Below are 26,094 nucleotides of genomic sequence, written 5' to 3' on the forward strand. Positions count from 1 at the left end.
TGCATACTGACTTCCGCCCCGCTTGGCTCTCCCTCCCTAGTCTGCATCAGCCGGCGAGCAGCTATTATGACAGGATGATACAGTATCACACGGAGCCACGACGAGCTGACTTAAAAACTTAATTTGGACAGTAGGCGGATGTCGTGTGCGGTTGATACAGGTAGAAGGATTTGGGGAAACGGAGGAAGACGCGAATGTATGTTTTGATGCAATGGGATTTGCTACTTTGGTATGAAGAGGCGGACCTATGAGACGCTGCGAGTTCAATATGCTGAAGCTTTCCCCGGTGTTTGTATACTGTACGTGGAAGTACAGAGACTATTTTCTTCCAACTCACAGGCCTACGTAAGGATTTAATACAGCAGGATATTATTTTGTAGCTCACGGATATCCACGGTAAAACAAAAAAGGCTACTACCATTTTTTTTGTTGCCTGTTTTTGTTTTGGACAGGGAATTCCTTTAGATAGGCTGCATGTGCTTTGCTCTTTGGCTGTCTGTATTTTTGTTTTGTTTGGTAGCTATTATTTTTTAAAACTGATACATTTAGATATGGGGGTCTGGCTTGTAGCTCGCAGCAGGCACCCCACTGAAACAGCCTGTAAAGCCATTAGAGGCTAGGCTATTAGTTTTGTTTAGGGTTCTCCTTTCAAAGTACTTTGGCTTCTCGCTGGCCCACGATGAACTATTATTTCGTGGGTGTTTTTCACGCTCCTGTGAGGTTTTGTGACAGCAATGACTGCTCCAGTTTTAGCTGTTAGCCGGTAGGTTTTGCAAACTAGTCTGCTGCGTAAGTTGGTGCATTTTCCAGGTGTCTTTTTTTCCCTTCTTGTGCCACCACCGTATTTATACTTCTGCCAAAAAATAAAAGACTAATTTTTTTTATTTCTTTTTTTTTTTTTACTGCCTTATTGATGTGTTTTCCAGTCTGAACGCGACATCATTTTTTTGTTGTTGTTGTCGGGATTGCCGCCCCCCCGCGTGTGGTTTAAATCCCCCACTCCCGGTCCCACGGATACGAATGACCAGATTTTCACCATCTTTTTCCACCATGAGTTACATCCACAAGGTACTGAATGTATTGCTACGTGGACTCGTCATCTATGCGGTACTGGGCTTGGAGTGCACTTACTCGAATGATCTACCCAACCACTCGTCTGATGCTGCAAATGTAGCCACCACAGGTAAGCGCAGTCCGTGTCGGATACAAGTGTCTCCAATTTACTTACGCATACAGCATTACCCCCCTCTCCCCCCACTCCCCCTCATCCCGTCTTCTTGTTCCCAATGGCTTTCTCGGGGGAAGCCGAGGAATACCCTGCGCAGGGGCTTTAATTGAAAGTGATGCATTTTGTGTCGACGTTGCCGAGCAATGCGTGACATGACAGGAATGCAGGAAGCATCCTCACCAGGGGCACGAGGATAAATTCACTGTAATGGTAGTCTTCAGGGATATTGTGGAGGGTAACCTGCCCACCCGCGATCCATACACCCGTGAATAATAGTGCACACACGCGCAGTGTAGTCAGTAGGCATCACATGTAGGCACGTTCTAAGATGACAGGTCCCTTATAACAAAGGAAGCCCACCTGAATATTTACACTGGTAGGTGATTTAAATCAGGCTGGTCATTGCCAGAAGGCCACAGGTGAAAGTGTGCTATTGACATAAACCTAATAAGAGGAGGATTTCCATCTATTTGCATTTGTTTTAACTATGCAGTATTGATTGGTTGTTTAACAAGCTTTTTTGTAGGTGACAGGCGCCTTAAGGTAAATAAAGGCCCATGCATGCAGAGAAAAAATGTGTAGAAACAGCTGTGTCTATTTATTTGTGTTTGGTTATTTAACAGGGACAGTGCAGATAAACATTGTGATATAGGGTAGGTGGACGTTTTGCAGCAGATATAATGTCCAGTAGGCCTATGTGAGGCACCTAGTTGAATCTAATTTGCAGCACATGTCCCAATTTAAATTATAGGTTAATTACATTTAAATCAGCTAAAGGAGTAAATAACAACAAGATATGGCAGCTCCCAGGTTAAAACACCAGAACAGATAACACGGACTGTGAGTAAATGCTGTTAATGTTAACATAATAAGTGACTAGTACTACTACTTTAACCCACCTGACTGAATCGAATGAAAACACCACGCTCATGTGTCAGTAAGATGGTAAAATAAGGTGGTTACTTATTTTAAATGTGGATTACTTTAATTTTGTTTGAGATTCTTCTTTTACTGTGGAAACCACTTGCTTTTATCTGCTCAGAGAGTACCTCAGCCTTTGTCAGTGACGTAGACACAGCACTCAAGGTGGCAGTAATAACTGCTTGACATGTAACGAGAGAGGACTTTCAAATAAATGTTTTCACAACGACATTCTTGCTGATCTGTTTGACAAGCCTGCCGAGGTTTGTTTATGGTTTTGCTTTAAGCTCCAAACAAAACACAGCTCCAAACACAAACTAGGCTTTAAAGGCGATAGTTCAGTGTTTTGGAAAATGCGATTATTATTAGCCTCTCCTAAAAAAACAGGGGAATTGGTGTTTTTATGCTTTTGTTTTTTTTGTACAGATTAAACAAACAAGATAAAATGTGTAAATTAGTGAGCTTCAGTGCTGCTGGTAGGTAGATTTTATAACCTGTGGACAAAGTCAGGTTGCCTGTCTCCCCCCTTTTCCAGTCTGTATGCTAAGCTTTAAGCTAACTGGCTGCGGGCTTCATATTGTAGGTATAGATACGAGAGTGGGATCATCTAATTCTCGACAAGCAAGTGAATGTCCAACTATTTTTTTAATTACCTTAGCCAAAAAACAAAAAAAAACAAGACTTATTTGACAAAAAAATCTTAGCTCAAGGTCTGCTAATTGCATCTCGTGGCTCAGTTGTCACAGAGATAGTACAGTTGACCGTCCATGCAAAGAAACCCTCCCCTCCACATATGCTGTCATGTGACTGAAATCCCACATGTGGATCATGTGATAACAACTGAACTCTCTCCATGACAACTGAGCAAACTCAGGCCACCAAAAAGCTCAAACCACATCCTAGTTTTTCTATTTACAAGTAGGTTTGTGAACCGTTCACCTTCACTTTGCTTCCACTCACACACCCTCACAGGCAGATTATCAAGGATGAGTTAAATAAGGTGTCACTGATACAAATATTAGCATTCATTTTTTTAGCACAGTTTCAAGGTGTTGTACTGCAATCACTGATAGAACACAGTTTGGTGCCACAGCTTGTAAATGGAGGCCTAAATGCGCATCTATATATTTATGTTTATCTAACACATCCACACCTGCCTGTCTATTAGGGCTGCCGGAGAAAGTAATAAACCTCGTCCCACACAGCTGTTCAAGCATTCATGAATGTCTGTTTATAAGCGTTACGCTGCTCCTGAAAATAAACCAGGGGTGTACAGTATATTGATTAATAAGGCAAAAAGCACACTTGCCCCTTTCCACGACAACAGCTCAATGTAAAAATGGGCGGCCCGAGGGACAATGTCAGCTCTCTCTCCCCAAGAACAATGAAGTGTAGTGCGTGCAGAGATAGTGGTGACTTTACACAGTGTCAGTAAACATGACTGCAGCGTTACCCATTTCCCAGCCGGCTCCATGGAAAGGTCGGCTGCCTTTTCACTGGTCTGACTGGCGTCAGGGGAAGAAAACACAAGTGTGTGTGTGTTTTTGTGTGTGTGTTCATGTAGCTCCTGTATGAATGCAGTTTCCTGAATTGTGTTTGTGTTGCTATGATTTCACTTAATTTAATCTGGGTTTTAAGGCGTGATATATTTTCACAAATCTCCTTTTAAAACAAGTCAGTTGTAAAACTTTTGATTATAAAACCTTTGAGAGCAGAAATAACACATTATTCCTTGTATGAAAAGTTGAATTCATAGGGAATACAGCGCACCATTGCTCAGTTCAGTACACTCAGGGGTTCTGGTGCAAAAGGCGTAGTTGGTCTGGTATGACTAGTAGCTTATGGTGGCTAATGTAAGCTAACATGCTATACAGTACACATGACTGAGTCAGTCTGCTGACTTTGATTCTTGTCCACTTGTGCTACTGTTAGTGTAGCGTAGCATTTGAGCTACATGAACTAAATAAACTGTAGTTTAGCATTATCACCTAAATGCAGCAGTTCAGCAAAAGTCACATCGTGTGGCTTTAATGATATGATTTATTACATCTATGACAAGTAACACTTACTCTGGGGTGTTTGCATATTGAGAAATTAGTCTTTGGGAATGACTATATTTGCACACCGTAATGTAATTACCACGCACTTTCTCTAGAAATGAAGGAAATTCTTGCCTGGCAACTGAGGTTAGAGATGAGGCTGTTATTGCAGCAGCTTAGGGTTCAAAGCTGCCATTTAGCACGCTGTGAGACTGGGGAGGTGGTGAGAGTGGTTGGGGGGTTAACATTTTGTGGGTGATGCAGCTCCCTTGTGATTTAGGATCTTCAAAAAACCAGGCCGGTGTATTGTGTTGTGTTATTTATTTATTTATTTCCCCCCTGACTGATAATGGTACCATAGTTAATAACTGTCAATGTCATTTCTGCAACTGCAAAAAGCTGTCATCACAGTGAGCATCAGCCAACGTCTAGAAAAGATATGATCTAAAAATAGACAACGGCCGACTTTCGTCTTTCAGGATACTTCCTTTATCTTGGACGAAAGATGAATCAGGCAATTGATGTCTGTGTTGCGGATAACCAGTTGCCCGTGATTTGAATTGAATGTCATGGTGTGGAGTTGGTTTTGTGCTGCTGTTGAACCCATTTCTAAAGTAAAATACATCTTTCAGGTATTTGTCATGCTTTTAGCAGTGTGTTCCTCGTTGTGCGCCTTTTCGGTCGCTCAGGGTTCCTGGTTTCGCATGCACTGCAGTATGCATTCAGTTGAGAGTTTTTTTTTCATTTTTAACATGAGCAGATGTAAACAATGGGAATCATACATCATCTCTATACGCCCTAAGGATGACCAAAACATGCAAAAAAGAGAGAATTTGTGAAGGGGGGTGGGGCGAATGGCGATGTGAACGTGGCCGTCCCCTGATTTAATGGTGTTGTGTATTTACCTTGTTTAGCGTTTCAACAAACAAAGCTCTTCCCTCCTGCCGCAAGGAACATCCAGTTCTCAAGTAATTTGCCTACTGGGTGATAGCGGTCTCAGATACAGGGGCCCCCATTCAGCACAAGCTTTACATAACTTACAGATACAGGAACTGGCTGCTGTAGGTTCAGTTACACGGATTCAGATGCAGTAAAGCAAACATGAGTAGGGGCTTTCTCACTTTCTACTGTGTATTCCTACATGATCTATAACTCTGTCCCTAAGAATTCATTCAAAGCGTGTCCAGGATTGCTTTGTTTATTTAGCAAAATCAGAGGTGACATTTGCTGTCTCACAGCAGAGTGACTGCATCAATACAGAGATTTGTTTGGAAAAGAGGGTGAACATTTAACTATCTCACCATTGCTTGCTTAAGTCAGCAGGGATCATAAGGATTTGCATTTTGGTGATACTTCTGTCGCTGCCTGCTGGCCCCTGTTGTATCAAACTAACACACAGGAGCTTGAGGAAAGCCAGGCTTTCTTACTTACTGTGGTGTTGGAGCCATTTGGGTTCGCTGCCGGGGGCGAACAGTGATAGAGTGTCTGAGCGAACGTGGAGCGAGTCATAATGTCGTGGTTCTGTGGAGTACAACATAACAGGCAAAGCCATTTCCTTTCCTTGACTAGAACAGATCGTTCTGAAAGGTTCTTCATGAGCCAACAAGAAAAACAACAGACTTGAGAAGTCAAACTTTACCAAAACTCTGCAACCACCGCTGAGACAAGTTACATTTAAATTGTGCACATTTTGTTACTTAAAGCTGCACTAATAAATATTTTTATAACAACAGTAGATCAAATTGTTATTTGTGATGTTCTAGAGAGAGAATCATCCCCCGACTCTGCAGTTTCTCTCAGCTGAAAAATGCTAAAAGTCTTGATGGTTGCAGCATCTTTCTGCTTGATTTAGTTTTACAGACTGCAACTTTAATGTTTCGGTTCAGCCTCGCTTCAAACCAGAGATGGGGACTCGAGTTTGAGACTTGGACTCGAGTCCAACTTAAGTCGCACAAACAGTGACTTCAGACTTGACTTGAGACTCGTCCTCAAAAGACTTCAGACTTGACTTGAGACTCGAGGTGCGTGAATCGTGAAAAATGTTTATTTTTAGGAAACGTCTGAGCTTGCTGTTATTCCCTCCCTCTGTTACCTATAACCTGCATACATAAGACGTAGTATCAGCTGCGTGCGACCACATGTGAGAGAGGACAACAAACACCTGCAGCTGCTGTGCCATTCATCATAAACTTTGGCTTTACAGTTTTTCTCCATTACTTAAACACTATAAGCAGGATATTGAACTAACTGATAGCACACCAGTCAGAAGCTTCATTAGATAGATAAAGAGGCCAGAGTCAGTTCATTCAGTTTTAAAATAATGGATCCAGAGTAATCTGAAGGAAGATATAGAGGACAACAGAGGGGAAAAGGAAGAAGATGAGGAGGAGGAGGAGCAATATGGAGAGGAGTAAGAGGTGAAGGAAGAGGAATAGGAAGAGTTGGAGGAGGAGATGGGATAGGAGGAAGATGAGTAGGAGGAGGAGGCGGAGGAGGAGTTGGGAGAAGGTGAGGAAGGAGGTGGAGAACAAGAATCACTGGCCTGCCCCAAACCAAAGACAGGACGCTGGGGCAGAAAATGTGTCGTTTGGTGTGTTGTACAGTACGGCACAATAAGGAATAAAAAATGTGTGCATATGTTTACATTTGTTTTGTTCATCATGTGAAAAGGTTTTTGAGGAGAACCACAAGCAATATAACTAATAACCAGTTTTTGTAGTATTGTTTTGAATTTATCTCACCAGTGTGTAAGACTGCGTTGCAGTGTGTGGGTGTTTTTGAGGGCTTGTGTGTTATGTCTGCGGGCAAAGTTTGGTTTTTCAGCAAGATTGAATGGTTTTGAGTGGAGGGCTTCATTTTGACCTGAAAATAGGATGTTTGGGGAATTGGGTGTGAAGTTGTGGATTTGTGCTTAGTTTTGAGAAATACTTTTTTTAGTTTTGAGGCATAATTTCAAGACCACTGTTTAAGAAATCGAGAAAAACTGTAAAACGTCATACAACAAGACCCAAACAAAAAAGCACTGAACGCAAAATAGCTTACCTGTAGTGAGTAAACATGTTTAGCTCAGCATTGGCCATCTAATGTTAGCTTGCTTCTTGCTTTAGCTACGACCTACGAGAGGTTAACTCCGACTGTCGTTCCTTATGAAAAGATGAATGAACGTTTGTTAGCTTGCCAAACTTGTGGCAGCCGATTAACGTAACCATTTACGTCCCGCTGGCTGCCATCACGGTAATTATTAACGCTGGCTGCCAGTTACAGGTTTATTGTTGGTCGTGTAACGTTACAGTGAGTTTTATTTAGTTATAACGTTACACTGGGTTTGAGAGTCTGGAGAATGTGTTCACCTACAGTAGTTAATAAGCTGTGTTTCCCCTAGGATGGAGTTGTAGCATCGGAGGTGAAGCAATTGTTGTTGTTTTTTTGTGCGCATAGTATGTCTGAATAAAACCCCTACACAGCATGTCTCAGCAGCATTGCTCTTGTGTCCATGAGCATGCGATGCACACTAGAATAGCTTAAAATGTCATTGTTTTCCCAATTTTATGTGAGCTTTAGATGAATGTTTTGGTGGTGGTGGTCATAGTAGTCATGGTCAGGGGGTTTGGGGGTCCTCCCCCAAGAAAATTTTACATTTTCCAATGAAAAATATGTAATTTCACATCACATTGAGACATTATTTTTACCATATCTCTAAAAAATAGTTGAAATAGCTAGGGCAGATAATAAAGAAACAACACCTAAAGATCAGTCTACTGGAGAGGAACTACACCCTTTAGATTTGGGGAAAGTAATTTTGTTAGTTACGATGCTCTCCACAGTGATTTTACATTTATGGCACAGCATGTTTTGGGCATCACCCCCTAAGCCTTAACGGCAGGAAAACCCTGTTAATATGAACTCAATCATTATAGATAGGATTGTTCTTGTTTGCCTTTTGTGTCTTTATTTTTTTTACAGCTTTTGACATTTATCTGTACAGACATTATTATAAATAAAAAATAGTCAACATGAGAAACCACCACCGCATTTTATTTGCACATTCAGATTCAAAAAGAAACGTCTCCTCATTAGCTTAAAAGGACTAGTTTGCACCACTAGTTTGCTTTACTAACCTCAGCTCCTCCAGTCACCATCGTCCTTTCTTTTCCTAACAACCACTTTTTCAGACTCATCTGAAACCTGAAAAATAATTTAGGATGAACCAGTTTAGTCTAAGTTTGTCTACTTGATGTTCTCAACATTGGACAAGTAGGTAGTAATAAAATACAGCTACCAGTTACTCTCTATAAATTGAGCTAATGTTAAGTTACATAGCAGCCAAAAGACGCAGCCTACTGTGTAAGCTTTCCTGCTCAGATGCGCAGTCTGAAAGGGAGGGGAGACGTTAGCTAACTTAGCGTGAGCATCTGTGCTTCAAACCACAGCAGTCAGCTGTTTTTAGCAAAAAAAAAAAAAAAGAAGCTCTCAGCACTGTATGCTACCTGACCAGCACCAAACACAGGACACAAATCTCTTATGCTGGTGAACGTGGTGAAGCACTTAGTAGCTAAAAAGCCAGACCTTTCCCTCAGGAGTCGGTGGAGACCAAAACAGAGCTAAAAGCAGAGTGAATGTTGGACCTACTGTCATTACGTGGCCAGAAACATGACTCCCAATGAATGATAATGTTGCTCTGCTGGATGAATAAATCAGCAACTGTTTGCTATTAAATTTATTATAATTTGTTCTCCCATGCATTGATAAAATGTCAGCTACCAAGTGGCCCAAAAAATCAATTAATACTTCTTTAATTCAAAATCCATCCGTCAAGAGAGCATGTGTCCAGTTATAGATCATTAATTACCTCAAACGAAAGGCCGGCGCTGCATTGCCGCACTGACGCCGCTCAGTTGCCCAGGCGGCTTCCACATGGACAGCTGCTTCCCATCTCAATCAGGGGGCTTTAGGGTTGTGATCCAACCGAATAAGGTCGGTCACCAATCAGAACACTGTCATCTCCACCCCCTCTGTGCATTTATAAAGCCTCTAGTGAAGTTTTCCATGTGCATTTTCCATCATGCTCCCTGTTTTTGCTGCTGCTGACATTAATGCTGTGGGTTCAGAGTGTTTCATATTATTACTGAGATCTGTCACTGCCTGGCATCGGGCCAGTCTGACTTTCTAGTAGGCTTTCCAGGGAGATAAAGGGGCTTTAATTAATGGTTTACCCCACTGTGCCCACGGTCAACAGCCATGACAGAGCGCAACGATTGGATTTGAAGCCACTAACAAGTGCTGAGACGACCAATGATTCACTGGCATGTAGGCATTGTAAAGTTACTCATGAGGAGATATTGTTCTTATTTTCCATTTGTCAAGATGCAAGTATTTCATTTAATTTCTTTGTGATTATGAGGACATGTCACACCATATGTTTTGTCAACTTCAAGGTAACCCTGAAACATATCCATATGTTTTATATTCTTTAATCTCTAATGCACACAGCAGTGTGTTCTAGATAGTTCATTCATAAGTGGACAACACCAGCAGCCAGTAAGCTGATTCACTCAAGCAGAAAGCGCCTCAGTAAGAGATGTAGGTCACTGTACTCAGCTGTACAGTGTTTCCTGCTGTGAGTGGCCTACAGGAGCAGAACTGTTTGCCCTCTCCTAGTCCAGAGGGGGCTATTGTTGTCCTGCTCGACCACACTTTAAGGTGTTGATCCCCCCAAGCTGGCAATGCATGGGTGCTTAGCTGGGTGAGGCCTTTGCAATGGATACACACGAGCTGGCAGACAGCACAAACACATACAGGGATGTGTATGGGCAAATGCATTTGTGTAGGTTCCTTTTTCTCACTTCCTGTGTCTTTGGCTGTTCTTAGTTTGATGTAGTCGGGTATAAACATAGTAGTGCTGAAACAACTGACAGAAAATGAATCGGCAAGTATTTGGATAATCATTTTTGAAGGGAAAATGCTAAACATTTGCCAGGTTTTATATTCTCTACAAAGCAAATATCTGGTACTTCTCTCTGGTTTATATAATTGAAAATAAGTTTTCAGTCAAAAAAAGCTATTTGAAATGGTCACCTTTTGGCTCAAGGAAACTTTGATGGCTGTGTTTCGCCGTTTCCCAACATTTGATAGACTACACGACTCATGGATTTATCGTAGAACAATCACTGTGAGTTGCATCCATAGAAAGAAATCAGCTGTTCACTGCTGAATAAAAGGCTGATCACAGCCTCATCCTGTTATGAGAGTGGTGTCCTGCTGTAATAATACTCGCCACCTTAACACAGGAAGAAGCCGACGCCGTGTCCTTCACGGAAGCTTAATATTGCCCCTGGCTTACTCACTTGGCATGTTGTTTCCTGGCTAATCACATATATTTACTGAAGCATTTGTTTTCTCAGCGGCGCAAACAAAACCTTACGTTTTTAATTTGCTTTAAGCTTAAAGAGATTAAACATGCAAAGGTTTAAGTCAAGCTCTTTTTGTTTTACAGTGTGAGACTACCTGTGGAAGTCAGTTACGTAGATGTTTGACTATGTAGAAATGAGGGAGGTGAACAGATTTCGCATTTTCACAACGGAGCAAATAAGCCAAGAGATGTTATGTCTGCAGCTGGTTGTCATAGAAACCATTCAAATTCAGGCAAATGCATCTCTCTCTCTCTCTAAATATATATATATATATATATATATATATATTTGATTGATTTAAAGTTAGATATTGGACGTGAGGAGTCTCTGATTTCAGGGACTTTCCCTTAGCAGAGGGCACGTGATGTGGTGGCCTGGGCAAGAGGGGCAAACAGCGGTGTGCATTTCTTTGGTATGCTGTCCCCTCTCAAGTCTGTCTCCACCTATGTCCGTGCTTTGGCCTGTGCTCGTAACAAACTAATATGCAAGTGAAGTAAAGTGGAGAAAAGCTGCACAAGGTTGCATGCCCATGTGCAATAGACATGTTGTGCAGTTTCCCCTCAGCTCCATGGAGCGTTTCAGGTGCTTTACAGCTGTGATTCCCCCTCATCAGTCAGTAAACTCATCTTTAAAACTGATAATGTGTTAGTGCTGGGATTACAGCATCTTTCTGCTGCTCCCACAAAAAAACCAAACCATTAATACAGGTTTAAAGTTCCCATGAAACAGAAACCAGAGCGCTATTGCTTCAGGATATATACGCGTTTCCTGTTAAAACACAAATCTAGGGAGGCACTGCAAATATTGATTGAAGATTACAGTAGCTAGTAGAGCTGAATCTGCGTTACGCCCCCACCCCGTCTCTTTGCGGACTAGTTCCACGTCCCACCTAGTGAACACGGCACCGCGGTCCGAGAGCTAACAGAGGCCAGTTTGACGAGACGGAATACAGTACCGAGCGGGTTTTTTTGCCAGGTTTGGCTCTTAGAATCCCGGGACTGTAGTCAGCTAATAGGACCACTAGCAGCGCGGCTAATGTTAACCAAGCTAATTAGCTACAGATGCAGACAGAATCCCCCCGGGACTGCATTCCGCAGTGTGCTTGGTCTTTTTCAGGCTGTGTTCACCAGGAGGCTGCTGAGCGCTTTTTCATTGCTTGCTTGCACGGCTCCGGCGCCCATTCTGGGGCCGCTACCCGCCACCACTGCCTGCTGGGTTCCCTGCCCCTGGCCATAGATTGTACATAGCCCCCTGGCCTAAAAACCTCTATGGTTTGAGTAACGCTAGAAGTGTAACATTAAACACTAACACTCCTCCAGTGCACCAAGCTCCCAGTCCATATGACATATGGACTGCTGACAGCTAACTGAGCTAACGAACAACAGCTAGTAGCAGTTAGCTGTTAGTTTAGCAACAAGTAAAGCTATCTGTTCATCAGCAAACTCAGTAAATCACAGATAGCTGAGGTAGAGCAGCCGGGGGACATCAGAGGGAGAACCAAAAAATATTGTTCTCCATCAAATATGATCCAGTTTTACCAAAATCAGTTAATAAAGATGTGTTTTTGTTTTTGTACAGTAATCAGCGAGGTCCGGTCGGCCCCCAGAAACTTTCTGTTCCCAGGGTTGCTTGATTAAACATTTGATTTATATTGATCACACGAGCTAGAAATCAGCTGTGACAATCTCCCGCAGATGTAAACTTGAATATCAGTAAAAGGAAACATGAGCTCCAACTTTCAAGCGAGCGGATTAACAGTTTTTTTCCCGCCCCATGTCTTGGTTGGGCACCGTCAGGCTGTTGACTGCTAATCCATCATAGTGCTGATTACGGTAGCATGTCCGGACCAACAGGTGGGTTCTCAGGAGTCACTTCAGGAGCCTTCCCTTGATCTCTTCCAAAATGGATTCAGTTTGTATTACACATCAAAGCACCTAATTACAACAGAATGACTTTCATTTGTTTTCTTCTTCTATTCCTGTCCAGAAGCAAAGGTCTGCCAGAGGTTAAGGCCTTCTGTCTCCACGTGATTGTTTCATGTCAGAGGTTTTGTTGTAAGATGCAGCCAGTAAGAAATGTGGCATGTTGATATTTTGTCACTATTAATCCTCTGTCTTGTATCACTTGTGTATCTCAGCTTCTTTCCGTTGTTCAGATTTGATATGCCTCTTCATTTGGGCTTTGCTATTGTCAGAACTGTGTCGCTTATTTTTAGCTTCTACACCATATTTAGGTGCACCAAGTAAAGAAAAACCCACCCGAATCCTGTCAAGCAGGAAGGTAGACATACAGAGGAAGCTGGCAGAGAGCCAAACCTGCTGTCTGCTGTCAGCTACAAATCGTCACAGTGAGACATTCCTGCTCTAATGCAGCGACGGAAGCGTCCAAAACCATTAGATGTGTCTTTTAGTGCCACTTTTCAAAATTAAAGTGAAAACACGTGTCCTAGCACGCCGAGCACACAGGCAACGGTTTGTTTTGCCAAAAGTGGTTGGTTTAAAGGTAGTGGTAAAAAAGGCTGGTCTCAATGTTCCTTTCCTTTACATAAATGTCATTTTAAATCTTTCAAGGCCGTGCAAGAGGTCTAAGCCATGGATTTTGACAGTCCAGATACCTACCATTTGCCCACATCTTAAACGATGCTCCGGCAATGTATGATTACGTTAGTAATATTAAAATCTTTTGCAGGAGCAGTGTGCAGTGTCTTGTTTCTTAAAGCCTGAAGTGAAATTGCTTTCTGGAAATGTTCAAAGAGGGTAATATATTAAAACTTAAGTTGCTTTTTGTTATGTTGTTATTAATTAATTAATTAATGTGTTATTAATTTGGGGGCATTTGAAATTGATCTTCAAGTATTCATAAGTGATTGAATTTCCCAATTAGGTGTTCAGTTGTCTGCAAGATTCAAAAGATTATTTATTGCGTCCATACACATTTGGTTTCCTTCTTTTATTTGTTTATCCAATTCGTGACAAGGTCGGGGACCATGGGGTACCATACCCTTAAGGAGATGCTTCTCAGAAGTCCAGTGGGAAAGTCTTAACCCTCAGCTTTTCTTTACTGAGGCCACGACACAGACGAGGAAAACATAATCACTCTTGTGGTTATCCAGGCTGCATCTTCTACACACTTGTGGGCAGGATTTAGACTAAAATCATTTACTTTGCCTTTGTAATCACTAACTGCGCAAGAACATTAAATCCCATTACTAATTGGCTAATGCATGTTGAGTGCGCATCATGCTTTTCATTGTTCTTTGTTAATTGTTAAAGCCTAGCATGTGATCTCTTCCTCAGACCAGCAGACGGCTGGTCTGACATACAGTCCATTAACCTTATATCCAGAAGAGCATGTCAGGGGCAAAGTGAGATAAGTAAACGAGTGCTTGGCCTCTTCACGTCTTTTCATTCTCCTCTCCTTATTTTCTTCCTCGGGACGCATATATATCACACATCTCGTGTTCAGGGCTGCTATTGAAACATTCCAGGGACGCCGGAGCGCGAGGAGTGTCTCCTTTTGTGGAAGTTTTTAGATCAGAGCCAGGCCCCCACCCCCATTTGCCCTCTATTTTTTAAAGATGTGGCCTAAGCAGAGGATTACTGATGCTCATTAAGGTGGTTTAGATGAGTAAGTGATACCAGTGGAAATGACTGGGTTCAGCTGGTCAAAGATGATTCCCCATCCCACACTGAACCAGAGAAAGGGAAGTAGAAGGCTTGTATCTATTCAGTATTTTAACATTTTTTAGATTCTACTTTTGCAAACTTAAAGGTGCCCTCAGAGGTGCTGTTTACATTCAGTGTTTCCCTCCAACACAACGGGGACCCACTTGTAAAAACATTGCTCCAAACTCCACAGGGTGCCTTTAATGTACTCATAGACCCTGCTGAGCCCTAAATGAGTCGGACCTTTTATTCATTGAAAGTCCAGACGCTTTTGCCTGAGCTGCTCCAGCTCCACCTGTATTGTTTGTAAAACCTGTTTGCTTCTTACAGTTTTTACAGGGAAATGGTGACAAAGGTGGATCAGGTTTAGTTGAGACATGTCAAACGTCTGGAGCCCGTACAGTGTACCTTAGTGTGTGTGTGTGGTTTTGCAAGAAGTTGTTTGGGCTTGGAGTCAGACTCTGTGTATGTGTAGGTGGCTCTTAAAAGAATCATGGGTGTGTACGTTAAAAAAAAAAAAAAGAAAATTTTTTTGACTCCAACTCCAAAAAAAAAGTAAAAAGAGTACTTATGCGTTTGTGTGTGACACTGTGCTTTTTTTGTTTGCTCATCGGTGATTTTGCAGTGCCACAGTCTCCTTCCATGCCCAAGGGCACCCCGGGGAGTTAGAAAGCTCACCTGTCAGCGCAGCAGTAGCTCAAACATAACAAAAGCCCAAAGCCTGGCAAGTAAATACTGCTTTCTTCTGCAAGTGCATCGAGATGGGAAATCAATCGGATAGAGATGTTCGCTATCATCTGTCAGATCCTTTTCCCCTCCTGCTTTCCTGTGTCACTCAGAGAGGTCAGTTTTTTTAAATGTACGCTCATGACGCGTCCATCTTCGCAGCTAGTAACACCTTCTGTATCTTGTTTCTTCCTCTTCTATTAAACCACCCTCCCTTTCTGCCTCACTCTCTCTCTCCGACCCTCTGCACTAGCTGGTGGTATTTGGAGGCAGCTAATGATATTGGTGTCTTATTAATGGCTGCTGATGAGCTGAAATGGTAGACTCTCCAGAAGCTTTATTTACTTGCCTTTAATACTGACCCGTCAGCTTGACTTATGACTGCGCCATATGGGCACCAGTTACAGGGGACAGGTCGGGTACATACTGACCCCCCTAACACGCACACCCTCCAACTTTAACACAATTTGGATCATCTAATTGATGTATTTAAAACAGTGCAATTAGGATTTCAGCATAATTCACAACACACACAGACATAACTTCCAAGTGATCACAAGAGTCCCCAGGAGCAGAGGTTGACTAACCCGTGACTACCGAAGCAATCAATAAAATGCAGGAATTTATCTGAGTAAACTCAACATCTCAGTCGTCATCCATATGGTAAGTGCACACATCATAAACGTGTGAAAGCTGATAAGAGTTTGGCACGGCGCCCTGCCTGTGGATCTGATGAACTGCTGACACAGTGTGGTAATGTGCTGCTTGGTGAAAGGTTCACCACTGGGTGCACTTTGCCGTACGGAGAGCTGAGGGACACGCCCTTGGTCAGAGACTGGTAAAAAAAATACAAACAATAGAGTTCAGGCCCCAGTGTCTGCAATGCTGAATGCTGTACCTGAGCAAGACAAGAGTCCCGAGCAGCAGCAGATCAAATCATATTCTCTTATCTGTGTCCAGCTGACTCATATTGTTAATTGACTGAATAGGTTACTACTGCTGAGACGTACAGTGTTTTAAAGCTGACAATAAAGGACGTACACCAAAAATATTGTTGGACAGTTTGCGCAAGTATTAGAAAATCAAATTTTATTTGAATGAAGTAGGATTTTTCTTTTTTTATTATTCTATAGTCAGTCTAATGTTTAAAGGTGAAGTTGAGTCTCCCTTTAATTAACCAACCCGAACTTCTCCTGCAAGTTAATTCTAGCTAATATTTCCACACACGTCTTTTAGTGGGGCTGGAATCTGTGACTTATTCCTCTACACAGGTTTTTCTCTTTAATGAGTCAAAAATTAAGGTTTTAGACACAAATGAAAAAGGACCCATGTTAAAAAAAGCCCCACACGTTGTGGGACTGTTGGAAAAAGTACTTTTTCCATTGCACTGAGGGCACAGATTCGAGCATTGTGTGAAAGTGGATGTGGCTCAGGATCAGGTCAAGTTCCTTGAAGCTTTGATGCTACTAATGTTGTATGTATGAGGCCACATGCTTTACATGGATGTTGGGCAAAAGCAGCAGTGTACGCATGGGTAGTATGGTGGGAAAGGAACTCACAGAAGTGTGGCTTTTGGGTTTTTTTCATACAAACATTTTCATCCGTAATTTATTGTTTTCTGAGGCTAATCCTGACCTAATTAGGCTTCAGCCGCAGACACAAATACTGTCTGACCCTAGCAGCTCATGTCCCCAGAGTATCTGAGAGGTGTTCACCGTCAGGGGGCTGAAATATGAAGAGGAGACACTCTTCTGTGTGTAAGTGAGCTCTCTCTCATCTGTTTTAGCAGGTGGTGTGTTCGCTGACTTGTTCTCTAATCTGCTTCCATGTCACCTCATCCTGGTCTGCTTGTTGAGGCCGCCGCCTGCGCTGCCATTCAGGGTGTGTATGAGTAGGTGCCGTATGTGTGCACAAGGTGTGTGTCCTTTGAAATGTCTGTGTCTTAGAGAGAGAGGGAGTGAGAAGCAAGCAGGAATTAGCGGAGGACACGGAGAAGCATCTCGGAGCAGTTTGCAGGTAATAAGAGGCGATTTCAGCCCCCCTTGGCTGCACAGAGTCGTGTTTCAGGTCCATCATAACCTGCTGTCTTAATTCAACGTCGCCTTGGCCCATACCCACCCGCTCCCCTCCCATAGCACAGATACTTTTTCACTGAAACTGACTCCTCATCCAAGATCCGGTTTTTAAGTAAGGTGAGGGGAGTGCATTTCACTTACATCACTTGTATATTGTGATTCTGTCTTGGTATTTTTATTGTCACGATATCTTCCCTACCCTCCCTGTGGCATTCAGTCACAAGCCCATTAGTACCTAAAGACATGTGAATCTTTCAAAACGGGTCACAAATATAGAGTGTTATTTTTGAGTAGCAAAGACAGCTGGGTACTGTAGTTATTACATTTGTTGGGAACTATTTAAAGCTGTGGGTTAACACACATTTGGTGCAGTACTTCACTGAGTATTTACGGAAGCAGGACAGTGTATATGGGAATGACTCAAAATACTGTTGATCAGTAAATCGTTGGTTTTGGTCTTTCCATGAGATTTGTTGACAATCCATCCTTTTGATGTATTGCAGTGTGTCTCTGTTAAGATAAAAATACTTAAACCACTTAGACCAGTAGCATAAATACAAAATCCAGTCCTGTCGCAGCACTGATTGGAGCACACACAAGAATTGGAATGCAGAAAAACTAATTTTTGTCCAACGCTGCCACTTCTCTCATATCAGCACATCAAACCTGCGTGAGAAAATGTATTTTTAATGGCACTTTGTGAAGATGCCTAACGTGGCCCAGAATGTGGTGGGCTTTTTGGCGAGCTAGGTCCGCTTTATCACATTCAGTTGTATAAACATGATGTCCACATGTCTCAAGGGATTGGGATCAACTAAGGAAGTCCCCAAAAAGTCACCGTAAACACATCAGACTGTGTGCTTGTCCTGTCACTACCTAACTAGCTTTCTGTGACTGTAAAGACTCAACCTTATTAATCAAAATGCGTGCATTGTGCAGGAAGAGGAAAAAAAACTATTTTGAAGTGTTGGGCTTCACTTTAAAGGAAGCAGCTGACAGCTAAATGCTTTTATTATCAGATTCTTTTGAACCAAACCTGCCCCCCTCTGTGACAGCTTGCGCACATTTGTGAGCTAAAGTGAATTCCTGTACAACTGCTTTCCTGCTTGCCTGCGTGTGTGTGTTTGTGCAAGGGAGACCTCTGTCATTGTTGGGCTTCTACATCCTGACAACTTGGAGCGTGATGGGTTAAAAATAACCCAGCGCTTTCCAATTTTGTCATCTTTTGGGACCGCTTTTCCCGCCTGTTTTGATTTGGCGTGCGTCCCCCTGGAATGCTCGGGGTCGCCGACGGCCACTTCCTGTCACAGCTGTCCCTTAAATGTATTAAACATACCCAAAAATAGGACACCAGGGAAGTAAAGGCTTGTGCTTTCATATTTCTGAATTGCACACAAGGTGGCTCAGCCTAAATACTGTCAGCGAATGACAGCGTTTTTTGTTTGTTTGTTTTGTTTTATGTTAGGATTATCTTTTCCTCTGAGTTTCAGAAGAATAGCTGGTTCATGAAAGGAACAGAATTAGGACGCCAGTATTGAAAGAAATGGCAATAAAAAATTATCACCGTCGTGGAAGGTGGTTTGTAAAAGTTATCAATTCTGATGTTTCTGCAAAACAAAGAATTAAATTGAACAGGAAGTCACAACAAGACGTGCAGCCGTGTGTGTGTGTGTGTGTGTGTGTGTGTGTGTGTGTGTGTGTGTGTGTGTGTGTGTGTGTGTGTTTATGTAAAACACGAGTAAAGCATTTGAGTTTTGTGCCTGTTTAAATAACCAAACAGCCAAATAGATATGCATGCTATGCAAACAACAGGCTATGTAAACTGCACTGGCAAGCTATTCAAATGCATTATGTAACCCTATTTTATAAGCATCAGATGCTTTTTGGCTGCACACAGACTTACACATAAGGCTGATCTGAAAGAGCCTCAATGTGTCGATAATTCTACGCCATATCTTCATCCAGTGCGGTTATCTTAAAGTGGGAAGCTGAAAACAGAAGCAGTGTTTTGTGGTTGATGTTTCATTGTTTTTGTGCTGCACAGTGCTTAGAGTAATTACGGCATGTGCGCTTTATGCACCGTTTTGTAGCAGTCAGGCAGGTCGAGCCTTGATTGGTACACGCTATGTTGTCATACCAGGAAGTGGCTGGGGATTTTCTAATTGGCTTAGTCAAAACACAAGCTAATCATTTTGTTCAGTGCTGCCTCCGTCATGTTAGCTGTGGTTTCACTCGCTCCGGCCAACCTGCTGTGTCTGTTTACACGAAAACAAACCACCTCTGTGTTATTCAACCTCTGTGTCGTCGTGAGGCTCAGTCCACTTGCAGGCCTTTGCCAGTGCCAGTTTCTCCACTTGACCTGGACATCCTCCCCAGTGTCCTCTCATCCAGACTTAGCCCCGGGCACATGTCCAATCAGAGGTCTCCTTTTGCTTCTTCTCTGCATTGCCAAGTGGCAACCCTATAACTGACGTGTCAAGTCTTGTTGTTTCAGTAAACTGACCCCACATCAGAAACCCACAGACAATGCCACATGGTCGCCTATACAGCTATACTGTACGTGCTGATGCATACTTTTTTTAAAACATGCATTCAAAATAGCTATGACTTATTTGCAAGTTTGTTCAGTATTTGAGAGTCGGCAGTTTGAAGTTTTAGGAAATCCGTTTCTTCGCTTTGTTGCAGAGAGTTAGATTAAAAGATTGATGTCACACTTGTTTCTGTGTGTTAACTATGGAGCTAGAACAGGCAGGCGCTTAGCTTAGCAGACTGGAAACTGTTTAAACAGCTGGCCTGGCTCTGTCCAAAGGTAACAAAAAAGACCCATAACTTTAGTTTTTAAACTTGTTGGTTTTGTACTGGTTAAACAAACGAGATGTTATGTGTTAATTTGACAGGTATTTTTTGTTTACATTCCCCTGTTTTTAGTCTTTATGCTAAGCTAAGCTAACCCCTGCTAACCACTGTCTCCAGCTTCATATTTACCGTGCGGAGGAATCAATCTTGTCAAGTGAAGCAGTATATTTCCTGAAAATGTCAAGCTTTTGAACTCATGTTTTAAAAAAAAAATGTGAATATGTTATAAATAAAATAATTTACTGAGTTTCTGCAGTAACATTTTGTGGATCCAAAAGCACTACGTTTACAGATATTTATTTTCTGTCTCTTGTTTATAGTTTTTGTGTGCAGGTTTCTGGTGGGGTTTTTTTTCCTGTTGGCCAGATAGCTCCTTTGATACACAACTCATCGCCAGCAGCAAAGCCTGATACATGCATTTGGCCGGTGTGTTGCTGTCTGCTTGCTGTTTGGTTCTTCCTGTGTCTCCCTCAGCTGCTGTGCGGCTTTGTGTTTGGTCTGAAACTGTTGGCAAACAGGGAGCGTCATTATTTGGTCGGCTTGACAAGGCCATGGCACTACTTAGGCTGACATTAAACAAACATTTAAAGGTTTAACAAATTGTTTCTGTCATTTTTTGTCCAGGTGATGGAGCGGTGGATTTAACATTGTGACTTAAATCTTCTTAAAATGTGGTTTTGTGCCTATATGTGTGTTTTTGTGTACGAGCCACTGTTTCTGCGGCTGTGTGTGTTTTGTGGCTCCACTGAGACAGTATGGCTCCTGGCCAGCTCAGACTGTCCGTCGCTTGGAGGGCTGGAAGTAATGGGCTCATTTCCCTGGTGGGACGGGAGGGGGACTGAATTAAAACAAGTGGGGGATGCCTGGGGACGCTGCGGGAATGACAACAGCACACGAGAGAGTCCAGCAGGAACGCTGAGTGCTTGTAAACACATTTCATAATTTGTCCTTATTCCAGATCACACAAGGAAGTGGCCAGAATTTTAACAAAGACCTGGAGAACAGGTGTGGTCACCCCCCTTGGAGGCAGGTGGAGCCAGGTTAGCACAAACTAGTGGTCGACCTTTATGGATTTTTGAAGGCTGATGCCATTATTTAGAGATCAGTGTGGCTGATGGCTGAAATATATAATACTGTTATCAAAATAAAGAAAAGTCCTATATAATTCTGTTATTCCATGCAGATACAATCTAATATACATGCCTATCTTAGTCAGTATGTTGTTGTTTTAGAAGGAATTTTTATTAATGAAATAGAAAAATACATTGGGTTCATCTGTAGATTTCAGAACGTGGCTGGTGTTTAAGGGAGAGTGGGGTACAGTTTGTTAGAGGTGACATCACTCAATTGCATTATCCTCTACAGTATAACTATATATTTAACGCTGGCCAGTATTGGTTTTAGATTACATTTGCTGTCATTTCGGAGAAACATGTTAACATTTTAAAAAGACAATGGTGACTGAGGACATTTAGTGCTCCAAACTAAATTTTTCACCACCTTCCCAAAACTCACAAGGTGCACGGTTGACATCGTTCCACAGCAGCTGCACTGACCAGGCTGCCTGCAGATGCGCCTGCAGACATTAATTGTTTATCGGCCTTGTGAGTGCAGGTATCGGCTGATGCCGATAATCTCAAGGGAAACAAATACTATGCGAGGGACAATCAATATTTTTAACTTCTACACCACAGCTAGTGACTGTATCATCCCAGGTAGTTCATAACATTATCACCTCTTTACAATGCAAAATCAGAAGTTTATGCAAAGCTAAAGCTGCAGCTCAAAGTGACTCTGCCACTCAAGACACCTGGCATTTGGATATAATTGAAATCAAAGTCTATCGCATGGATGCCAATGAAAATTCATCTACAATATTTTCTCAATTAATTGATTATAATCGTTTCATCTGTATAACACCAGAAAACTGTTAAATATGACGTTTTTTTACAGCCTAAGGTATAATTTTATTATAATAAAAGACAGTGGACAGTCTCAAATGTTTGGTCTGTCGAGAGGCTAATCGATTAACAGACCAAACATTGCAGCTCTGGACGCAGGAAAAAAAGATTTTAACAAGTCGGCTTACTCTCAAGGGGGAAAAAGGGATTTTCTTGAGTCATCGAATAGACTACTAAAACAAAACGTGAACTATCTTAGCAAAACACAACCTCACGTTACTACAGTAAGATGTGTCATTATGTTTTGCTCTGAATGTAATCCCCATTTTGCAGCAGGTACCGTCTCCTGTGTGCCAAGTATGCAGTTTTCAGTGAACCACATGGCAGCAATTCCTCGGAAGTCATGGTGTTTTGAATTAGCATCTGTGCCAGAGCTCATTTTAAGTTGGCTGGAACAAACGCTGCAGAGGCAGCCTTCACCTGGAAGCTACTGTTGGCTCACAATAACTCAACAATTATATTTACTGCTATAACTCTAAGTGATACGGAACGAGGAAGTATGCTGATTGCTCTTTTGTTTGCTCCTCGCACATACAGTAAATCAGTGTGATCATTGTGTACATTTACTGTCTGCTTCTTAACCCTCACTTGACCCTTTGCCTCTGACCTGATTTTTTTTTTGGTCCCCCTGCAGACCCCTGTCTTATAGTGATGCCGCCATGCGTTGGCGAAGCCGACCGCTTCAGTCTGGAGGCGCTGCGGCACATCCACAAACAGCTGGATGACGACAATGACGGGGGAATAGAGGTCAATGAGAGTGTGGAGGTGAGCTTTGCGAATGTATGATTTTGGGTATTATGGCATGAGGATCTGTGACAAAGCACATGGGTTCTAAATGGTACCTAATGCAAAATGTTGGATCTTTTAGGCTTAAGTAGTGGTTTTCAGCCTGGGGGCCAGACCTCCTGAAGGGCTCCCAAAGTAAATATGAGGTGGTCATCAGATGATTAAAGGGATAACAAAGTTTTTCAAACACAAAATTATGTATATTTTTACAGACTTTTATCTAAGTTTTGTTTTCTTGTGAAATACTGAATGATGATTTGATGATTTTACCTCTTAAAAGGTACAGTGTGTCATTTGTGGCCACATGCTCCAAACAAATAGGAGGCAGCATGTAGCCTCCACCTCCCCCTCAGCCAGGCTAATCTCTAAATTGATTCTTCTGCAACAATGAAGTTAAAAGGCCCATCGCCTTGTGTGATGATCTGCAGGGAGGTGCTCTTCTCTGTCACTCTGTTTAGACACAACTGACAAATATGTGAAATAAGTACGTCATTTAAAAAACACAATAACAAACAGCAGTGATGCTATTTCTAATAGTTATAGTGGATGCAGCAAGGAGCTTTGGGAGGTTTCTGCAGTCTGTGTATCCCCGGATAACGACAATTAAATCACCAGTCTGCCATCCTTTCTAAGGTAGACTACCACTACTTTGATACGGGTCTCTCTCTCTCTAGATGCGCTGTCTCTCAGTGCTAGATCAAATAAATGACTTTTAATTAATGTTTTAAGTATTATTCATACTGGTTTAAATAAACTATTTGATGGTATGTCCTGTTTTTGCTGAGCAACTCTTAACTAATTAAAGTCCTGTCTCATATAGACACCTGTCCCAAATATATGCAGGTTGAGTTCATTTTATTAATTACTTATTAATTAAAGACTAATTGCCAGTTAGCTCTGTAAGTGAATTGGCCGTACATAGAAAATGAATAGTAAAGTAAATATTGAGTTTACAAAGTAAACTGTGTGTAACAGTGAAAATCAATGGGTCAAGCTTTGTAGCTCTGGTACAAGTCAAATCATTTTTAATATTAAATTGCAGGAATGAGCCAAATTGGTGTCAACAATTTTTAACAGTGACATATTAATCAGAAACGCACACAGATCCTTTTCACAGACATTACACCTTCAGTTTAAGCCAAGAAAGGCAGATATATTTTATATTTGTAGTTTTATCTGGATTTTATTTTTTATGCACAAATATATACGCACACATACAAATACATGCTCACGTGACCATCCTGCCCTTTGAGAGGCATTACGAAATGTTAAACGTAAAGCACTTACCGACCCGTAAAGTTGTGGTCAAACTTTGCTAGTGATCATGTAACTTTATATGATGTAGTTGAAGAATGGACGGAGTGACACTGGTATTGTGAGTGACTAGAGAGGTAGAACTGACACCTGAGAGCAGTCAGACCTGCCGCGCCCTCTGGGTATTCAGCAACCTCTTACATTTAAAGGAAACCACTTGGGATCATGGTTACATTCTGTGTGTGTGTGTGTGTGTGTGTATTTGTGGATGTGGGTCTGAAGAGAAAAGGGACAGGTTTCTTTGAGTGACTAGAGGGGTAGAGCTGACACCTGAGATCAGTCTGACCTGCCGCGCCCTCTGCTTCTCTTGGTAATCAGCAACCTATTAAGTTTAAAAGAAACCACTTGGGACCATGGACACATTCTGTTTGTGTGTGTGTGTGTTGGCAGGAGTCATTTTTAACTGGCTGAGAAGTGCTGGTGTGAGAAACGGTTATACCCTGCAGCCCTGCTTTGGCCCTTCGGTAAAGAGCTGGTTCCCAGCTTAAGACTCCTGAGGGCTGCAGTGTTTAAACTGGCCCCCAGCCCACATTAAGGCGATGTGCATCTATGCATATATCTGCTGCCTGTTTTTGCTGTGCTGTATAGGTGTTGTGCACATTTCCCCCTGCCCTGTTTTCACACTTTGTCTTTATAAGGGCAGTGTTTCTTCTCAGCAGTAAGCCCTGGTTGTTTTTGGCCGCCACTCATTACTGAGGATTTCCAGGCTTCTTCTCTGGGCTCTGGTGACAGGCAGAGCAGGATTTCATAACATGATTGATGCCCCTTACACCAAATAAGTGGCTGTCTATCAGTTATGGAAGAAGGACACTGTCATGTGACCAAGAGCGTAGGAACAAAGCAAAACAAAGTGGATTTTCACAGGTTAACTGACATTAAAGGGTAACATCTGTAGTTATCAATCTGGACCTTATTTTCCGATGTTTTTGTGTCTCGTGACTAATTGGGATGACATTTTTTGAAATTGGTCCAGTATTGAGCATCAAAACCACCACAAAAAATTATTTTACTTCTCTTCTCTACTGCTGCCTTGATCAGTTTGTTTGTGTTATTGACTTTGGTGTTTTGAATCCTTGAAACAAATAAGTCACACAAAAACACAAATAAACTAAGCGTCGAGACCAGCAACTGCAAGGTAAAACATCTGTATTTATCAATGGAGTCTGGTGGCTGTGATGAGAGCAAAAAAAAGGGTCTATCTCTGTAGTGATCCTTTCCATGATGTTGTCAGACACTTATGATAACAATCTCAGTTGGTGGCAAAAACAAGCTCTTCAGTGGACGTGCTTTGACGGGGCGCACTTGCTCACAAGGATTACGTTGGAGCCCTGTCTCACTGCTGCCAACTGCAGCGCACTTGCTCATTTCTGGACCAGTTTCCAAAAATGTTAACCCAGTTTGTCACGTAGACACAAAAACATGGGACAATAAGTTCTAGGTTGAAAAATACCAGTTATCCTTTAAGTGAAAAGACTTGCCTGGTCTTTGCTGCAGGGGTGATGCAGATACTGCTTACCCAATAACAGCCATTGCATGAAGAAAATCAAGAAACAGTACACAGCCATTTTGAAAACTTATTACTTAACTATGCATTTATTCATATTGGCTACAAAAAAGGCTCAAATTCATGGCCTTTGTGCAACTTTGAATCAAAGTTATGTTCAAGGCTTTCAGGCCTAAAACACAATGTTTTACTTGACAGCACACTTTAAAGTGGCCTTAAAAGAGAGCTCACTAAAAAGGAGCACTCAGCTGAAAGCCCCTGCTTGTCATCCTCATCCGAGAATATGAGAGGATGAGTAAGATGAGAGGATGGACATATTTGTAATGTTACAGCCGTGGTCAGGATATCGAGTTTTTTATGACATGCATTTCAGAGATTCTTAACGCTTGTGGTAAAGATGATATGAGTGGTGATACATGGAGGCAATGATACCACTGGCTTTTGGGTAAAAAATATAGAGAATCCTGTCTTTTGACAGATTTGTGAACAATATTTGAGAGAAATGGGTCTTGTGTACATAGAGAAAGTCTTAGATCTTTGAGTTCAGCTCATGATGAATGGGGGCAAAAACAAAAGTGTTGCGTTTATAATTTTGTTCAGTGTAGATTC

The 26,094-nt window shown here is 42.0% G+C and overlaps 1 protein-coding gene across 4 annotated transcripts in view; it reads left to right on the plus strand.

Moving 5' to 3' along the window:
* The window catches only part of stim2b (stromal interaction molecule 2b), a 48,032-nt gene continuing 21,938 nt past the window's right edge, over positions 1-26,094 (plus strand). For 2 of the 4 annotated variants that reach the window (XM_038732205.1, XM_038732204.1), the window contains exons 1-2: positions 1-1,183; positions 22,516-22,646. In XM_038732205.1, the coding sequence (XP_038588133.1) occupies positions 1,021-1,183; positions 22,516-22,646 (294 nt within the window). In that variant the 5' untranslated portion in view covers positions 1-1,020. Of the gene's footprint in view, positions 1,184-16,775; positions 16,871-22,515; positions 22,647-26,094 lie in introns of all 4 variants that reach the window. The other 2 variants (XM_038732207.1, XM_038732203.1) reach the window with 2 other exon arrangements.

The sequence above is a fragment of the Micropterus salmoides genome, unplaced genomic scaffold, assembly GCF_014851395.1.
Source record: "Micropterus salmoides isolate LMB-PRFRI ecotype aquatic unplaced genomic scaffold, ASM1485139v1 Ms_hic_scaffold_2, whole genome shotgun sequence".
Taxonomy (NCBI): domain Eukaryota; kingdom Metazoa; phylum Chordata; class Actinopteri; order Centrarchiformes; family Centrarchidae; genus Micropterus; species Micropterus salmoides.